Source organism: Leucoraja erinacea, chromosome 19 (assembly GCF_028641065.1).
Source record: "Leucoraja erinacea ecotype New England chromosome 19, Leri_hhj_1, whole genome shotgun sequence".
NCBI classification, from domain to species: domain Eukaryota; kingdom Metazoa; phylum Chordata; class Chondrichthyes; order Rajiformes; family Rajidae; genus Leucoraja; species Leucoraja erinaceus.
In genome coordinates this window covers 21,180,465-21,200,950 of record NC_073395.1, presented here as the reverse complement: position 1 = coordinate 21,200,950, position 20,486 = coordinate 21,180,465, and the positions used below count along the sequence as shown (strand labels likewise).

The 20,486-nt window shown below is 44.2% G+C and overlaps 1 protein-coding gene across 1 annotated transcript in view; it reads left to right on the top strand.

The window, feature by feature from the left end:
- The window catches only part of cep290 (centrosomal protein 290), an 80,880-nt gene extending 62,065 nt beyond the window's left edge, over window positions 1-18,815 (top strand). The window contains 12 exon segments of the mRNA XM_055650600.1: window positions 1,773-1,928; window positions 3,399-3,522; window positions 5,410-5,544; window positions 7,135-7,221; window positions 7,977-8,141; window positions 8,599-8,721; window positions 9,873-10,045; window positions 11,261-11,402; window positions 12,290-12,363; window positions 14,294-14,394; window positions 15,600-15,688; window positions 16,326-18,815. Of these exon segments, the coding sequence (XP_055506575.1) occupies window positions 1,773-1,928; window positions 3,399-3,522; window positions 5,410-5,544; window positions 7,135-7,221; window positions 7,977-8,141; window positions 8,599-8,721; window positions 9,873-10,045; window positions 11,261-11,402; window positions 12,290-12,363; window positions 14,294-14,394; window positions 15,600-15,688; window positions 16,326-16,508 (1,552 nt within the window). The 3' untranslated portion in view covers window positions 16,509-18,815.
- The last annotated feature ends 1,671 nt before the right edge of the window (window positions 18,816-20,486 follow it).

Below are 20,486 nucleotides of genomic sequence, written 5' to 3'. Positions count from 1 at the left end.
GTGGAGCTTGGAAGGAAACAAGAGCACCCAGAGAAAACTCATGCCACAGTGGGGAGAACGTGCAAACTCCACACAGACAGCACCCATAGTCAGGATCGAGCCCGGGTCTCTGGCACTGTAAGGCAGCAACTCTACCAGTGCCGCCTTGGATAAATGCTGACACAGGTTTATTTCTGGAATCGATGTCTGAGATTATTTGTAATTTCTTCCAGCTAAACAATGGCAGGAATTACAGTGCCCTCCATAATGTTTAGGACAAAGACCCATAATTTATTTATTTGCCTCTATACTCCTTAATTGGAGATTTGTAATAGAAACAAATCACATGTGGTTAAAGTGCACATTGTCAGATTTTATTCAAGGCCATTTTTATACATTTTGGTTTCACCATATATAAATTACAGCTGTGTTTATACATAATCCCCCCATTTCAGGCACCATAATATTTGGGACACAGCAATGTCATGTAAATGAAAATAGTAATGTTTAGTATTTTGTTGCATATCCTTTGCTTGCAATGACTGCTTGAAGTCTGCGATCCACAAACACCGGTCCGACAGATTAGAAACATTCTTCAGGAGTCAGGTGTGGATTTGTCAATGACCACTGTCCGCAGAAGACTTCATGAACAGAAATACAGAGGCAACACTGCGAGATGCAAACCACTGATTAGCCGCAAAAATAGGATGGCCCCAGGTTACAGTTTGCCACGAAGTACTTAAAAGAGCAGTACTGGAAAAAGGTCTTGTAGACGGATGAGATGAAGATTAATTTATAATCAGAGTGATGGCAAGAGCAAAGTATGGAGGAGAGAAGATCCAAAGCGCACCACCTCATCTGTGAAACACGGTGGTGGGGTGTTATGGCCTGGGCATGTATGGTTGCTGAAGGTACTGGCTCACTTATCTTCATTGATGATACATCTGCTGATGGTAGTAGCATAATGAATTCTGAAGTGTATAAGACACATCCTATCTGCTCAAGTTCAAACAAATGCCTCAAAACTCATTGGCCGGCGGTTCATTCTACAGCAAGACAATGCTCCCAAACATACTGCTAAAGCAACAAAGGAGTTTTTCAAAGCTTAAAAATGGTCAGTTCTTGAGTGGCCAATTGAGCATGCCTTTTATATGCTGAGGAGAAAATTGTAGGGAACTAGCCCCCAAAATAAGCATAAGCTAAAGATGGCTGCAATCCAGGCCTGGCAGAGCATCACTATAGAAGACGCCCAGCAACTGGTGATGTCCATGAGTCGCAGACTTCAAGCAGTCATTGCATGCAAAGGATATGCAACAAAATACTAAACATGACTATTTTCATTTACATGACATTGCTGTGTCCCAAGCATTATGGTGCCTGAAATGGGGGGACTATGTATAAACTCTGCTGTAATTTCTACATGGTTCCACCAAAATGTATAAAAATAGCCTTTATTAAAATCTGACAATGTGCACTTTAACCACACGCGATTTTTTTCTATAACAAATCTCAAATTGTAGCGTACAGTGGCATATAAATAAATGATGGGCCTTTGTCCCAGACATTATGGAGGGCACTGTATGGTAGACTTTCGGGTACTGCATGGAAACAGGCCCTTCGGCCCACACAGGCCACACCGACCAGTAATCGCCATGTACACCAACACTATCCTGCACACTAGGGACTTTTTACAGAAGCCAAATAACTTACAAACCTATATGTCTTCGGATTGTGGGGGGAAAAAAACAAGATGTTCAGTAACATATGGATATAATAAATGTGCTCAATTGCAGAGTTGACCAGGAAAAGCTATATTTACAAAGAAAGCTGAAAGCTCGTGGGATTACAGCAGACCAGGTAATAGGTGTCAGAACTATGGATTGTGATAGAGAGATTGAAGATTTAAGGAGAAAGAATATGGAGCTTCAAGATCAGATGGCAACCATGAGGTGAATAAGATACATCAATTTCAAAGTATGTCAATAGATCCAGATACTTTTCATTGTTGATCTTTTAACCTTTGCTTAATTCTTCTAATCAGAGTTTGATATGCTACCATCTCCTCACTGGTCCTTTCCTTTGTAAATGTTTTGGTGTTCATTTTGTAACTTTGGTTGGCTTCAAGCTGTTTCCGTGGGCACTGTAAAGGCCGAGAGCAGTCATTCACATCGGAGATGTTCCTAAGTTCCGAATGACCAAGGGTGGGGTTGCTGAGACTGGGAATGCCCATGTCCTTATCCCAACAGAATCAGGAAGCTGTGAAACCAGGCATAACGCTCCATTAAATGCAGGTAATGGAACCCACCAGAGTATTTGGAGTTCAAGTTTCCAAGCCCTACCCAAGAAAGTAATAAGTTAGTACATGTAAACTCCAGTTGTAAGTTGATGGAGACACAAGAAACTGCAGATGCTGGTTTACAAAAGAAGACACCAAGTGCTCAGCTGATCGGGCAACATCTCTGGAGAAAATGGATCGGTGACGTTTATGGTTGGACCCTTCCATGGACTGCAACCGTGGTCAGGATCTGCTGCACCCAATCCTGACAGCCCCATCCATTTTATTTAAATTCACTTTTGTTCTCAAACCCAGTAGGTATCTTGGCCAGGGTCTCAGGTGGGGCATTCATAAGAACATAAGAAATAGATGCAGGAGTGGTCCCATGTGGCCCATTGCATCTGCTCCACCATTCAATAAGATCTTAACTGATCTTTTACCACTTTTTTTCCTGCACCAGCCCCATATTATTTCCTTAATGTCCTAAAATCTCTCAATCTCTGCTTTAAATGTGCACAGAAACTGAGGCTCCATAGCCGTCTTGAGAAAAGAATTCTAAGATTCGGTACATCCACTCCTGTCTTCGGGTTCTGCTTCTGTGGAGTCTAGCCGATCTCCAGCTTTCGTCGCCCATCTCAAAAGATGTATGAATCAACCATTTTCAAAGCATCATATAACATGGAACAGTACAGCACAGGAACGGGCCCTTCGGCCCACAATGTGTTATGCCGAACATGACGTCAGGTTAAATTGATTTTGTTTGCCTGTACATGATTCATCTGCTTCTATTTCCTGCACTTTAATATCTCTATCTAAAAGCCTCTTAAACACCACTATTGTATCAGCCTCCGCCACCATCCCAGGCAACGCGTTCCAAGGCCCCACTTCTTCCTGCGTAAAATAAAATTGCCCCGCACATCTCCTTTAAAATTCCCCATCATCTTATAACTATGCCCTCTAGTGTTGGCCATTTCCACCTTGGGAAAAATGTTCTGACTGTCTATCTACTATGCCTCTCATAATTTTATACGTTCCTAGACCAAGTGCAGACTCGTTGGGTCTGTTTCCCCAACGGATGACGTTGAGTATTTTTTTAAATTCCATCCTAATAAAGATGCATTTATCATGTGTTGTTTTGTCTAAGGCAACAACAAGCTTTACCAAGGGACTCGGTGGTGGAAGATTTAACATTGAAGAATCGTTACTTGCATGAAAAGATACAAACTTTGGAAAGACAGCTGTCTGCAAGCACTTTATCCAGACCATCGGTATGTAATTGTTTTAATATTTTAAGAAAACAGTAACCAATAGAATTTAGTTAGCTTTAGACTTTAGATACAGTGCAGAAACAGGACCTTTGTCCCACCGAGTCCTCATCTATCACTATCCCACACACTAGGGACAATTTAGAATTTTAGCAAAGCCAATTCACCTACAAATCTGTACATCTTTGGAGTGTGAGAATAAATCTTTCTTTCAATTTATTTCAATCCAAGAACCCAACAAGTTCGAAAGAAAAAAATGCAAATAATTCATTTTAAGTTTTCACATTGATATAAAAACAAAATAATTGGAAATGCAAATTCTTGTTTACTTTCAACTATTACTTTAGAGATAAAGCATGGAAACAGGCTCTTCGGCCCACTGAGTTTGCGCCGACCAGTGATCACCCCATACACTAACATTATCCTAGGCACGAGGGACAATTTATAATTTTACCAAAGCCAATTAACCTGCAAAACTGTATGTCCTTGGAATGTGAGAGGAAACCGGAGCACCCAGAGAAAATCCACATGGTCACAGGGAGAACGTTCAAACGCCTTTCTAACAGCACCAATAGTTAAGATCTAACCCGGGTCTCTGACGCTGTTAGACACCAGGTCTCCGTTACGCCACTCTGGCACCCGTACTCTTCTTAAACTTTTGGATTAGTTTTAGCAGTCTAGAAATTGAGTTGAGTTTAGTTAATTGTCTCTTATACTGAGGTACAGCGAAAAGTTCTGTTGCATGCTAACCAGTCAGCGGAAAGACAATACATGATTACAATGGAGCCATTCATAGTGTACAGATACATGATAAAGGGAAAACATGAACATAGTCCAGTACACTTTATCTTGCACTAAACGTTATTCACATTATCATAAAGTAGTGACAGTACAAATGAGATTTTGAATGTGGTTTGCAAAAAAGTTAAATGGAAAATATGTCTTTAGTGCACTGTTATCTGTATTATCTTTCATCCAGTTTTCTTTCTCTGCGCCTGTCCCTTTTCCTCGTATACTACACGACCACTCTTTGTGCACGTCTATAGTCCATACGGACTTTGGATCCACATGTACACGATGAACCTGTCATTGTTTCACAACAAGCGAGCACTGACAAAAAGCTAACAATGCGAACAGGTCCAAAAGCAATATTCCGTCTGCGAAAGAGCAATCGGATTTACGACCAACTGGAAATCACAACTTCCGCAGATGGGAAAGCTGAGCAAGGCAGTGGAAATGATGATAGCGGGCGGCTGGCTTCAGCTTTGACAGCGGAGGATGCATGCACCGACGTCCAGGCGGAACAGCCTCCCACCAGCGATGCAGCGATTGGGGACAAAATGAACGGGGATGAACCCTCGGGTGTGGAAGAGGTTGAAGTGAAACTGGAGGAAACAGAAGAACGGCAAGCTAACACCAACTTGGGTGGAGAGATGGAGGTGCCAGGAATAAGTGATCCTTCCTGGATTGCAAGGAGTGGCGAGGAGAGCACAAGTAGTGCCAGCGAACTGGGGCCTGAAATGGGGGATGAAGCGGATCCGGCAACAGCGGAAGAACAGGGAGGATCGCAGTCCGAGGAGCACAGGGTCTCTGAAAATCAGCTTCAGGTTGTCCGCCCATAAACCTAGCAGAACCTCCTTCACCCTACCCTTAAATAAGCAGTAGACAAAAACTTATTCTTAAATGCTCAATTAGCAAAGCTTTTCAGAAATGTAGACCAATAGTGCAAATCTCTCTCAAGTAAATTCTGATCTTAACTTTTCCTGCAAATATGTCCTTCCACCTTTTAGATTTGTAACAATGGCTTTAACGCAAAAGAGCTTATCCGTGCAGCGTTTCATGTGGAAAACTCCATGTTTTTCTGACGGTCTGTTTTATTATTCCACTTAGACCTCTGGGATTGGATCTGATGCTTCATCTCAAAAGGAACAGCAGCTTCAGAAGGAGAACCTTGGTCTGTCTGCAGATAACGTAGAACTGCGGTTTCAACTAGAGCAGGCCAACAAGGATTTACCACGATTAAGGGTAAGCTTTAGATGAGTAGATAATGTTCACTCTGGGATATGCAGGGAAATATTGTGGGTCTTTTTGAATTACTCCCAATATACGTCCAATATATATGTAGGAAGGAACTACAGATGCTGGTTTACACCGAAGATAGACACAAAATGTTGGAGTGACTCAGGTAGCATCTCTGGAGAAAAACAAAAGGTGACGTTTCAGGTCAAGACCCGTGTGCACACTGAGAGTTAGGGGAGAGGAAAAGAGTTTACCTCTCCCCTGAATCTCAGTCTGAAGGAGTTCGGCCCGAAACGTCACCTATCCTTTTCCTCCAGAGATGCTGCCTGACCGGCTAAGTTACTCCAGCACTTTTTGTCTATCCCAATATATGTTCATTTGGCTTGGCACATTTGGAAATGTAATTTAGTTTGGAGTTGCAGGCTTTTCGGCCCACCACGTCCACACTGACCAGTGATCCCCATACACGAGCACTGTCCTACACATTAGGGGCAATTTACAATTTTACCAAAGCCAATCAGCCAACAAACCTGTAAGACTTTAGAATATGGGAGGAAACCAAAGCACCCGGAGAAAACCCACACTATCACAGGGCTAGAGAGTTTCAAACTGGCAACTTCTTTTTCTGCAGGATTTTCAAAAATAAAGATCTTTTCAATAGCGATGTTTATTTTTGTTACTGCAAACTGGAGGAACTCGGGATGTCAAGCAGCATCTGTGGAGGGAAATGGACAGATGATATTTTGTGTTGGGACCCTTCTTCAGATTAGGTTTCTTCCAGCACTTTGTATTATGCTAAATATAATGAAATTTGTGTGGCAAATAGTATGGTTGAACTTTGTGTAAGAAGGAACTGCAGATGCTGGTTTAAACCGAAGATAGACACATAAAAGCTGGAGTAACTCAGCGGGACAGGCAGCATCTCTGGAGAGAATTGCTGTTTTCCAGTCTTTGAGTCCTGTTCGAATGTCTAGAAAATTATAATTGATGCATTAACAAACCCTGAAGCTACCAATTCCAATGCCTTGGGATTGAGGTCTTTAGATGCTGGACATTTATCACCTTTGAACCCCATTCATTTTTCTAGGGTTAATTTTTCACTCAAGCTAATAGTTCATATGCTCCACACCAGATTCGCTGATTCCAGGAGACTTCTTTATATTTTCTTTCATGAAGTCCTGCTCATTTCTTAATATTGTATGATTGAAAAGATCAAAGGATAAATTTATTGGCTGCCAATATTTGTTTGATTAGGAAAGAACTGCAGATGCTGGTTTAAATCGAAGGTAGACACAAAATGCTGGAGTAACTCAGCGGGACAGGTAGCATCTCTGGAGAGAATGAATGGGTGATGTTTCAGGTCGAGACCCTTCTTCAGATTGTTTCGTAGAAAATGATTTTTCCTCTATTCTCACTGATTGGGGTCTGTTGGTCAGGAAGTTGAGGTTCCAGTTGCAGAGATGACTACTGACTCCAAGTCCCGCGAGTTTGGTGATGAGTTGGATGGTATAATGGTGGATGGTATAATGGAGTTAAATGCGGGGATTTAGTCTATGATTTACTAGCTACGTTAATTCATTCTTTCCTCTTTTCCAGGATCAAATAGTTAATTTACAGGAAATGTATCAACTGCTCAAGAAGGAGAAAGCAGATATGGAACGAAAGCTTGGAAGCATTCGAGGGGTATGTGTGAGAATGTGCATATCACTGAATGTACACCCACATAAATCAGAACCTACAACAATTCAGACTCATACCATTGCTAAGAGTGCTAAGTGCATTCTTTATTAAAACTGTTGCACAAGGACAATAAACAGACACAAAATGCTGAAGTAACTCAGCGGGTTAGACAGCATCTCTGGAGAAAAAGAATATTCAGGCCGAGACCCTTACATGGACAATCATTTGTTTCATTGCAGCTTAGGAGCTGAAAATACCGTGCTAATGTGAGTCTGCATACATCTGGGATGGATATAAAAGTTTAAAGGAGATGTATGAGGCAGGTTTTTTTACACAGAGGGTGGTGAGTGCCTGGAACACGCTGCCAGAGTTGGTGGTTGTTGCAGAAATGTTAATGGCATTTAAAAGGTGTTTGGACAGGCATATGGAGGGATATGGGTTTAGTTTAGAGATACAGTATGGGAACAGGCCCTTCTGCCCACCAAGTCCACACCAACCAGTGATCACCCCATGCACTAGCACTATCCTACCCACGAGGGAACAATTTACAATTTTACCAAAGCCAATTAACCTACAAACCTGTATGTCTTTGAGACGTGGGAGGAAACTGGAGCACCCGGAGAAAACCCACGCGGTTACAGGGAGAATATGCAGATGGATAAATGATGGTCTTGGTATCATGTGTGGCACAGACATAGCGGGCCGAAGGGCCTGTTCTGTGCTGTAATGTTCTATGTGCTATGTCTGTTGTTTAGCAGTCTGGACGCAGTGGCAAAACGGTGCCTGAACTAGAGAAAACGATCGGGCTGATGAAGAAGGTGGTGGAGAGAGTGCAACGAGAGAACGAGGATCTGAAGAAAGCCCCTGGCGTGGTGTCCTGTGAGAGAAGAACCTGTCTAGAAATGGAAAATGAAAAGCTTAAGGTTTGTGTCAGCATTGCTATATTTTCAATTTGTAGATATGCTGCATCTATGCATTCCCAATGCCAAGCCAATATCACTGGTGGTGATGGTGAGAACTGTATAATCCCAGATAAAATTCAGAATGCATAGAAACAGTCCACTGAGTCCATGTACAAGAGTCGCCAGGTTGTGGCGCCATTTTCACGGTCCCAGCTACAGCTGGCCATAAGGGCCCCATTGCAGCCGTCGCCTCCGTCCGGATCGTCCAGCGAACCGTCGTCTCTCCCCTCGCCCGGCCTCCTTCACTTGGTGGGCTGGCGAGCCAGGCCCCTGCCACCAGGGTTTGGCCATGACCCGTTAGGGTCTTGTGATACTTTTAACATTTTGTGCTTTAATAAGTTAATTAGGGAGATGCTGACTGCTGTCTCACAACACAGCGCGCCAAGGTTTTCATGCCAAGTGACATACTCTGTTTCAGGCAGAGCTCGAGAAACTAAAGCTGCAGATCGGCGGGCAGCTGAGTTCACGATACGAGACCAAAACAAAAGGCATGGAGAAGACCTTGGCTGAAAATGAGCGATTACGAAAAGAAATCAAAAGGGTAAAGAAACTGAAAGTCTCCCCTGTTCTAGGTTTTTTCCTGATCTGGAAAGTTTCAATTTTTATTAAAGATACCCTTTAATCTTCCCCCCCCCCCCCCCCCCATCATTAACCCTGCCTACCTGCCAGAGCTACGGTTGTTGGCTTGCCTTTAAGCCTATGATGAGGGCGAATTTTAGACCTGTTGAAGGAGATGAGGGTGAATTTCTTTAGTGGCAGGGTGGTGAATTCATTGCCAGAGACTGCTGTGGATGTCAAGTCTTTGTGTATTTTTTTAAATGGAGATTGATAAGTTCTTGATTAGTAAGGGTGTGAAAAGTTACAGGGAGAAGGCAGGAGAATGTGGTTGAACCATGATCGAATGGCAAAGTAGATTTTATAGGCCGAATGGCCTAATTCTGCTCTAATGTCTAATTATTATTACTATTATTACGCACTGGGTCTGGCCTGGTTGGTTGAGTAGCTGGAGTGCTGCCTCATGCCTAGGTAACTGTCTTTCAGTGCTCCTTGACCAAGTCAGAGGGAGAACACGACCCCTTTCCATTCAGTGGCTTCCACTCACGATACAGATCAACTTGTCCGTTGAGCAGCACACCCCGTGACGATTAGTTTTCTGTAGACAGAAACCATTGGTAATACACACCGAGTCAAACTGCATCTGTGCTCTTCCATGTCACTTTCTACATATCAGCTGTAAATTCACAAAAAACTGCAGATGCTGGTTTACCAAAAACACACACAGGGCTGGAGTAATCAACGTCAGGCCGCAGCTCTGCAGAAGAAGGGACCTGACCCTTTCCCTTCTCTCTTCCTGCTTTCTTCCCCCCCTCACCACCTCCATCCACAATCAGTCTGAAGAATGGGTCCTAACCATAAACATCACCTCTCCATGTTCCTCAGAGATGCTGCCTGACCCGCTGAGTTACTCCAGCACTTTGTATCCAGCACATAAAGAATGATTGTCTTAAAGGTTAATTCTGTGTTTGTCTCTACACGGATCCTGCTCAGCTACCCGTATTTCCCAGCTATTTCACTTTGTTGCATGTCACAATATCTGACTTGGAAAACATCACTACTCAAGTTCTGATGACCCTGTAGCAGCCAGAAATGGGACTGAGATATGTCTTGTGCTAAATGTCTGCTTTGTGGCAGGAGGGTGACAATTCTGAAAAGCTGCGCATTGCAAAGAGCCACCTGGAGATTTTGAACGAGAAACTGAGCACGCAGTTGGAAGAGACGACTAAACAGCTGAGCTTTGCGGAGAGCAGAGGTCCACAACTGGAGGGCGCTGATGGCAAAAGCTGGAAGTCCGTGGTAGTGACGAGGTACTATATTAAACTCAGGAAAGAACTACAGATGCTGGTTTATACCGAAGATAGACACAAAATGCTGGAGTAGAAGTGTCTCGACCTGAAACATCACCCATTTCTTACATCCAGAGATGCTGAAGTTACTCCAGCATTTTGTGTCTATCTTATGCCAGTATGTTGACAGCTTTGTCTTGAATTTGTTGAGCTTTCTGAATGTCACCTGAACTCGAGCAGTTTAGTTTAGTCTAGAGATGCAGTATTTAAACAAACCCTTCGGCCCACCGAGTCCGCGCCGACTTGCGATCCCCGCACACTAGCACTAGGGACAATTTACATTTGTACTAAGCCAATTGGCCTACAAACTTATACGTCTTTGGAGTGTGGGAGGAAACCGGAGCTTCTGGAGAAAACCCACGGATAGAACGTACAAACTCTGTACAGACAGCACCCGTAGTCAGGATCGAGCCCAGGTCTTTGGCACTTTAAGGCAGCGACTCTACCACTGCACCACCGTGCCGCGCAGTCTGCCACAGATCTGCTCAGGAATTTAGAGTCCAGAGAGATCCTACCACTCACCACATGCTATCTCAACTAAACACAATGCAATTTTATTTTTGATGCAGCTGGTACGAAGTTTTAACAATATAGAATCTTTAAAAGTAAACTTGTAGGCTGATGGTAAGGCTTATTTAGATTTCAACATTGGAGCACGTAGAATAAAAAGAGTTTAAGAAGGAACTGCAGATGCTGGAAAATCGAAGGTAGACAAAAATGCTGGAGAAACTCAGCGGGTGCAGCAGCATCTATGGAGCGAAGGAAATAGGCAACGTTTTGGGCCGAAACATTGCCTATTTCCTTCGTTCCATAGATGCTGCTGCGCCCGCTGAGTTTCTCCAGCATTTTTATCAACCGTAGAATAAAACGACTTGCCTTTGGAAAAGAGATGAGGAATTTATTTAGTCAGACCGTGGTGAATGTGTGGAATTCATTGCCACAGACGGCTGTGGAGGCCAAGTCAATGGATATTTTTAAGGCAAGATTGGCAAATTCTTAATTAGTACGGGTGTCGGGTTATGGGGAGAAGGCAGGAGAATGGAGTTGAGATAGATCGGCCATGATTGAATGGCAGAATAGACTTGATGGGCCGAACGGCCTAATTCTGCTCCGAGTATTCATAAACTCTGAATAGTTCTGAAGATAATATGCCATTCATTTTCTCATGCTTTGAAGAATGTACGAGAGCAAAATAAAGGAGATGGAGAATGATCTTGCTAAAAAGAATCAAAGCCTCACCGACCTCAGGCAGCAGATGAAAGAGTCGACTGACAACGAGCAAAGACTGGCAAAACAAATCGGAGACATGGAGGAACAGGTGAGAACAGACGTGGTATGAACAAAGAACTGCAGGTGCTGTTTAATACTCAAGGCCAAAGTGCGGGAGTAACTTAGTGGGTCAGGCAACATCTCTGGAGAAGATGGATAGATGACCTTTCGGGTCGGTGCCGGTCATCATCCGATCCTGGGGACGTGGGGGTAGAAGAAAGCTGGAAAATGAGAGGTAGGGCGAAGTGTGGCAGGTAATACGTGGATAGAGGCGGGGGGGGGGTGGTTGATAGGCAGATGGTTGGAACAAAGGCCAGAGATAAGAAAGGAAGGTGTGAGATGTGTGGATTGTAACGCCAGAGGGAGCAATGTGGCAGGGGGAAGAGAACCAGGTGGGAGTCCAAGTGGGGCACAGGGGAAGGGAAAGAGGGGGGTGGTGTTGTAGGCGAGAAAGTCGGGGTGTGGGGAGTGTCCATGAGAGGTGACCTAAACTTTAGAAATTCAACATTGATACCATTGGGTTGTAAGCAGAATATGAGATGAGATATCAGAATAACAGGTCCTTGTAGAAAAGGCTTGATCAGACCCCAGTACTATGTGCACTTTTGGTCACTATGCCTGAGGAAAGATATACTGGCTGTGAAGTCCTTGTCACTTAGATGTACAAGATTCATTCCTGGAATGAGAGTCAGATCTGTGAAGAGGGATATGAGATGTCTCTAGTTTGTTTGTGGCCTCACTCTGGCAATGGAGGAGGTGCAGGACAGAAAGGTCCCTGTGGGAATGGGAAGGCGAGTTAAAATGGTTAGCAACCAAGAGGTCCAGTGGGCCTTGGTGGACCGAGCGCAAGTGTTCGTCGATCTACGCCTGGTCAGGCCCAACGTAGAATTTTGCATTGTCCATTTTGCCTGTTTCTTTTTCTTTTATCCATTGCAGATCGAGGTGCTTAAACATTTCCCCGACGAAGCCAAGACAGAACCTGGCCTCACCAGACAACTACAGTTACTGAGGTAGGATAGAGCAACACTTCTCTTTCTAACCGGAAGAACATAGAATATCAGTGTAGCACAGGACAGGCCCTTCAGTCCATGTTTGTGCTGAACATACCAAGTTAAACTTACCTCATCTGCCTGAACATGATCCATATCCCTCTATTCCCTGCCCTTCCCCATGCCTGTCTATAAGCCTCTCAAACGCCACTATCATATCTCCCTTGTGACAATGCGTTCCAGGCCCTCACTGGGTAAAAGCTTGCCCCGTATATCTCCATTAAACTTTCCCCCTCTCACCCTATAGCAATGCCCTCTAGTGTTGGACATTTCTACCCTGGGAAAAAGGTTTTGGCCATCTACCCTATCAATAGACCAGTGTGTAGTCTGGAGTTTAGAATATGGATTGGCCACTCTGCTACAGGTCCCTGTAGAAAAGGCTTGATCAGACCCCAGTACTATGTGCACTTTTGGTCACTATGCCTGAGGAAAGATATACTGGCTGTGGAGTCCTTGTCACTTAGATGTACAAGATTCATTCCTGGAATGAGAGTGAGATCTGTGAAGGGGGATTTTGGAATCCTTGTCTCTTTGCTGGAGTTCAGAGAAAAGTAGGGCAACGACAGTGAGATTAAGATTCTGACCTGGATTGACACAGTGGTCTCTGAGAGGTTCTTTTCTGTCCATAGGAAATCCTGATCTCGGAGGCATGGTTTCAGGGTAAAGAGGCTACTTGGGTGCAATGTGAGAACGTTCTTCATGCAAAGGGCTCCACCTTCTCAGAATTCTCTACCTTGGAGAGCTGTGGATTCTCAGCCATGTGTAGATTTTGCTTACTGTTGGTACAGATCCACCACCGATTTTCCAGAACCATGGGTTCCACAGCCTTTCCGGATTATCTGTTTTGCCGGAACAACAGATGCCATGGCCTCCGAGAGGAGTCCACCGGTACTGGAACGATCCACCTAGGCTGCCGAGGGACCAGGGTATCGTGGAAGTCGGCTATGGGAATGGATCTGCCAGTTTTGGCCAGGCCAGGGCACCGGGGCAAAATTCAATCTGCCGATAGGTGTGGAAATCCTGATGGGGTTGCGATCAGCCACCTCACCTGGCCTCGGCACAATATATTTGTGGGAATTTTTGGGAGGAGGAGGAGGGAGGGGGAGATTTCAAGTGCACTCCTGTAATATTGCTGGATTAAAGGATGTTAGCCAGAGCACCTGTGGCCAGAAGGTCGGTGGTGAACCTGTGTATCTGGGAATATTAAGGCAAAGTGATTGGGACAGAACCATTCATGGTCATGTTGAACAGCAGTGCAGGCTAGGCGATCGCTTGAGCCACTCTGGTCCTTGCATTCTTACTAAGAGCAGGAGTGGGCCGGTGCGTCACCCTCCTGCTTGAACAAGCTTAGCATTGAGTAAGAATTGGCTCAGCAAGCGGTAGGCAGCACAGTGGTGCAGCGGTAGAATTGATGCCTTACAGTGCCAGGGACCATGGTTTGATCCTGCCAAGTGCTATCTGTTTGGAATTTGCACAATCTCCTTGTGACCACGTGGGGTTTCTCCCTGTCCAGTTTCCTCCCACACTCCAAAGACATGTAAGTTCGTAGGTTAATTGGCTTCTGGAAATTGTCCCTAGTGTGTAGGATAGTGCTCGTGCACGGGGTGATCGCTGGTCGGCACAGACTTTGTGGGCAGAAGGGCCTGTTTCCACGCTGTATTTCTAGTCTAAAGATTATAGTCAATGTTGACTCGACTTCATCAAGCTTTTCAACTTTATTTAATTTTTCTGAGGAACAAGTGGTTCCAGCTATTGTGCAATATACAAGAGTAAATATTTAAGCACGCAAGCACAGGAATGTGCAGAACGTGTGAAAGATTTGGTTGATTTTTGCACCCTCTGCGCAAGGTGACGTACTCTAATCCTGTTCTTCCATCCGGTCAACTCCAAGGCTGACAAACGACCGACTGGAGAAAGAGAAGGCAGAACTCCACCACCATCTGGAGATGTACAAGCACACTCGTGCTGAGGCAGGGACCAGCAGCAGATTTGGTAAACCTTCAAATTACTTCCTTACTGCCTTCGTCTATGTAAACATGAGAGGTAGGAATAGGTCAACACTCCACTTACCTGCAGCTTCAACAGCACTTGAACTCCAACACCACCCAGGACACAGTGGGCAGCACAGTGGCGCGATGGTAGAGTAGTTGTCCCACAGCACCAGAGACCCAAGTTCGATCCTGGCTACAGGTGCTGTCGGTGTGCAGTTTGCTCGTTCTCCGTGTGACCACGTAGGTTTCCTCCCACACTCCAAAGACATACAGGTTTGTAGGTTAATTGACTTCAGTAAAATACTAAATTGTTGTTAGTGTGTGGAGATGGTGCTAGTGTATGGGGTGATCACAGGTCGGCGGTGACTAAGTGGGCCAAAGGGCCTGTTTCCACGCTGTATCTCTAAAGTCCAAAGGCAAGCTAACCCAGATGATCAGCACCCTAACCATATAGTCCCTCCATCACCATTGCAAAGTACACTGCCATTACTGACCTGGGCATCTACCCTGCTGTCAAGATGCACAAGGGCAGCGAGCGTATAGCAACCTGATCTTCTCCAGGTTCCCTTTCCACTTGTGCATTATCCCTTCATCGAGGCTGCGTTTAAATCTTGGAAATCCCTCCCCAATAGTGGTGTGGGGCAGCACAGTGGCGCAGAGGGAAGAGTTGCTGCCTTGCAGCGCCAGAGACTCGGGTTCGATCCTAACTACGGGTAATGTCTGTACAGAGTTTGCACGTTCTCTCCAGGTGCTCTGGTTTCCTCCCACACTCCAAAGGCATACCGGTTGGTAGTAGGCATTGGCTTGTTAAAAATTGTAAATTGTCCCTAGTGTGTGCAGGATAGTGTCGCTGGTTGGTGCGGTCTCGATGGACCGAAGGGCCTGTTTCCACACTGTATCTCCAATCTAAACATCTTCCCTGCAAGTACTGCAATGTTCAAGGCAGCAGCTCACCACCAGATTACAAGGGAAGTAACGGTGGGCAAAATATGCTAGCCCTGCCGACGACACCAAAAACATTTAACACATAAACAGTGCATTAAACCAGCAGATTCAGCACTCCACGATTGAGGGCAATAGAATGTCATCCATTGAAGGTCATTTATTCATTCCAAACAGGCAACATTTTTCTTCTCGTGACAGAAGTGAGACCTCCTGTTCTGCACTGAATAGTAACTCAAGGCCCGGTGTGTGTTTCTGTTGCAGTTTGTGATGCAGCATTGGATAGTGGACTTAAAGACGACAAACTGGTGGGAGAACAAACACAACACGATCTGGAGAAGCAACAACTGCAGGTTAGCAGCTTCCAATCACTCAGAGATAATTTGCTTTCTAACAACTTTGAAGATTCAATGATATCCATCACGTTGCGTTTTAAGCAGCCACCAGACATGGGAAATATACCAATTGCCAGATTCCACAAAGGATTAACAAGTTTTCATAGATGCCTATTTTTACTTCACAACTGTTTCAGTTGTGGTTCCCCACTGAATAGAATCATTGAAAATTATTAACACACAAGGCCATACAGCCCATCTAGTCCATGTTGGATTTAAAAGAGCTACCAATCGCTCCTTCCAGCTCTTGGTCAAGAGCACCATCATAATCGTAATAGTACTTTATTAGCCAAGTATGTTTTGCAACATACGAGGAATTTGATGTGCCATTGTGGTAAACGCCCCTCCTGGCATCAAACCTATTTCTCCCCCCCTCCTCCCCTTTGGCTTATTTACAAAATAATTCAGAAATGCTTAGTTAAATATTTCAGTTTGCAAAAGGGATGAAAAAACTCTAGCTGCATGAAGCTGAACCAAACGTCACTTAACGCGATTGAATTCCTATGAAATGGAAAAAGGGGTCTGTACGTTGGGGAAAAAATGGGCCCGGACTTTGGTTTTATCTCAACAATCTAATTACGTTTTGTATTTCCAGGAAGAGATTAAGAGGTTGAAGAAGGAGCTGGAAAACTTTGATCCCTGCTTTTTTGAGGAGCTCGAGGACTTGAAGTTCAACTACAACCAGGAAGTTAAACGGAACATTCTTCTGGAAGAGCAGCTGAAGAAATTATCAGAGCAGTTTGGAATGGAGATGCCAGGAAACGTTTCCATCGACTGAGGCACCTTCAATCAGGGTGGTGAGGAGCCCAGCGTTCATGGTTTTGTTAACTGTTACAACTGATGATCACTGAAGAGAAAAAACATTCCCTTGGTACTCTTACCTTGCTATATATAAAGAGATAAAGTGTGGTGTGCTGGATAGGCTTAGTGACAAAAAACCTTAGCTACCTTCTACGTTGCTGGGATCACCAAGTGTGCATTCCAACACTAGGTGCCCGAGAGGGGTGTGTGTGTGTGTTCCATCTCCCAACACGAGCCTCTGACCAGCTGTTATCAAAAATTAAATATACTCTGGAATCTGGCTCAGTTGTGCTGCAGTCATTGGAAGCGCATTGGAGGAGATTTTTGGATCAATTCTTCCCAATTCACTTTGTATCAGCAGCTAATCAAAATCAGATTAGTGTGTGTGTGACGCCACAGCCCCTCCCCACCCCCTGCCCCCCCCGCAACCACACGTTGAGGGGACGGGACCCAGCGGGTCCCCCTTGGTCTAGTATTCTTTAAAATCCAGCACTATGTTGCTGCCCGGTGATGAAGTTTGTGTTTTGTCATTGACAATCCTCAGAGGATCTTTGACTGAAAAGGGGGGGACTCGGGCGACTCTTAGCGTTGGCTCATTTACCAGTGTGGTCTTTATAACTTCATAAGTTATAGGAGCTGAATTAGTCCAATTGCCCCATCAAGTCTACTCTGCCATTCAATCATGGCAGATTTAACTTTCCCTCCCAACCCCATTCTCCTGTCTTCTTCGCATAAACCCTAACACCCATATAATCACCCTCACTACCTCATCCTCACTTGGTGAGCAACAGATCAATATGAAGACACAAAATGCTGGTGTAACTCGGGAGAACATGGATAGGTGACGCTTTGGATCGGAACTCAAGGGCAGTCTTCTTTTGTAAAGCGGCATCTGCAGTTCAACTTTACTGAAGGATCATTAACACTACAGTCTCCCGCTTCTGGCAATAATTGCTAGCATAACCAAGGTGCACACAGGTACTACTCTTCTCTGACAGACCCATACAGTGCCCTCCATAATGTTTGGGACAAAGACCAATCATTTATTTATTTGCCTCTGTACTCCACAATTTGAGATTTGCAATAGAAATAAATCACATGTGGTTAAAGTGCACATTGTCAGATTTTAATGAAGGCCATTTTTATACATTTTGGTTGCACCATGTAGAAATTACATCAGGGCACCAAAATGGTTGGGACAGCAATGTCATGTAAATGAAAGTAGTCACATTTAGTATTTTGTTGCATATCCTTTGGATGCAATGACTGCTTGAAGTCTGCGATTCATGGACATCACCAGTTGCTGGGTGTCTTCTCTGGTGATGCTCTGCCAGGCCTGTATTGCAGCCATCTTTAGCTTATGCTTGTTCTGGGGGCTCGTCCCCTTTAGTTTTCTTTTCAGCATATAAAAGGCATGCTCAATTGGGTTCAGATCGGGTGATTGACTTGGCCACTCAAGAATTGACAATTTTTTTGCTTTGAAAAAACTCCTTTGTTGCTTTAACAGTATGTTTTGGATCATTGTCTTGCTGTAGAATGAAACGCCAGCCAATATGTTTTGAGGCATTTGCTTGACCTTGAGCAGAAAAGGATGTGTTTATACACTTCAGAATTCATTATACTACTACCATCAGCAGTTGTATCATCAATGAAGATAAGTGAGCAGTACCTTCAGCAGCCATACATGCCCAGGCCATAACACCCCCATCACCGTGTTTCACAGATGAGGTGGTATGCTTTGGATCTTGGACAATTCCTTCTCTCCTCCATACTTTGCTCTTGCCATCACTCTGATATGTTCATCTTTGTCTCAACTATCCACAAGACCATTTTCCATGTGGTTGCTCTTTTAATTACTTGGCAATCTGTAACCTGGGGCCATCTTATTTTTGCGGCTAACCGGTGGTTTGCATCTTGCAGTGTTGCTCTGTATTTCTGTTCATGAAGTCTTCTGCAGCCGGTGGTCATTGACAAATCCACACCTGACTCCTGAAGAGTGTTTCTGATCTGTCGGACCGGTGTTTGGGGAATTATTCTTTATTGTAGAGAATTATTCTGTCATCAGCTGTGGTGGGGGTGGAAGATTGCAACCTTCACGTGGTCCGCACTGTTTTGACTAATGCAATCCACCCGGCGTGCACAGTCAATTAAGATCAAATAGAACAAGTTGTCCTACAACTTTAGGCTGTGCACGCCATACGCAAGAAGAAGATGATCAGCTATGGTGGTCTTCCTTGGCCTGCCAGTCCCTTTGCGATTAGTAATGCCCCTGTCCCACTTAGGAAACCTGAACGGAAACCTCTGGAGACTTTGCGCCCCACCCAAGGTTTCAGTGCGGTTGCCCGTCCCACAGGAAACCAACGGAAACAGGTAGGGACTTTGACTGACAAAAAACCCTCCGGAACCGCACGTTGAACCAGTGGGTGGGGCAAGCAGGTAAGTCTCCAGAGGTTTCCGGGAACTGGGACAGGGGCATAAGCTCTCTTTCTTCTTAATGATGTTCCAAACAGTTGATTTTGGTAAGCCTAAGGTTTGGCTGATGTCTCTAACAGTTTTATTCTTCTTTCTCAGTCTCATAATGGCTTCTTTGACTTTCATTGGCACAACTTTTGTCCTCATGTTGATAAACAGCAATAAAAGTTTCCAAAGGTGATGGAAAGAGTAGGTGCTGAGAGCTCTCTTATACCTGTATTAAGGAGGCAATTAAACACACCTGAGCAATTACAAATGCCTGTGAAGCCATGTGTCCCAAACATTATGGTGCCCTGAAATGGGGGGGGACGATGTATAAACACAGCTGTAATTTCTACATGGTGAAACCAAAATGTATAAAAATGGCCTTTATTAAAATCTGACAATGTGCACTTTAACCACATGTGATTTTTTTTCTATTACAAATGTCAAATTGTGGAGTACAGAGGCAAATAAATAAATGATGGGTCTTTGTCCCAAACATTATGGTGGGCACTGTGCATGTTGTTAACTAACCAATTCTCTGCACAGTGCAGATTCCCAGCTGTGCTTAGTACCAGTCTATCACCTTCACCAACAGACTGTACAAACCTCAAGTAGCAGCATCGGGATAATTGGGACTTTACGTTGAAATCATAGCTGTGTTACATTCCCACCCAAGTTCTAAGGCTGTACATGTGGGTGAAAACCTGGAAGAAGAAAACTAGTTGAAGTATACAAGGAAGATTAAGTTAGGATCCATATTAGGGCTGGGGTTTTACAGGCCTAAACATTCCCTGTTGGAAAGAGTGGCCTTCTGTCACATCTCTTACATTCATCCACTGATAGAATGCCAGGTAAAGCAAGAGGTCCCTCACTAACAGGGGGATGAAGTGCTAATCAATGAGCACGTTCCCCACACAATCCTTTGCATCAGTTGGCAGCGACTCATTTGCATGTTTTGCCCACCACTGTACAATTAACGTTGGGATAGGTTGTTCACAGCCATGCACGTGTGCCCACACACACACAGCACTGAAAATACATTTAAAATGTATTGACTCTACTTCCATCTACTTGCTCACTGTCTAAATGCTATTTATTTGTAAACTTTTAGCCAACTTCATGAGCAAGAAAGAGTTTGCACTAAGTTTCCAGCCACCTGTTTTTGAAAACACGCGAAGAATCCACATTGGAAGTATTTTTGTAGAACTGACATTTATAAGATTATTCTGTAAATGTTACTGTTCAGATTGTTCTGTAAATACAAGGCAATTATTTATTATGTTTTGTTTGGAAGCAATATTAGTTATAAAGGGTGCACGTTCCCTTCATTGCACTCGGAGTGTTCACTGTAACTCGTGGTACCCAAGAGGACCACCATGTTCTGTTATCAACGATTAAACATTGAAGAAACTCTTAAAATCTGCGTATGATCATCTGACTTCATTGCTTCTGAATATTTACTCTGGTTCCTGCCATTACCTAACAGCCAGAGTTTAAA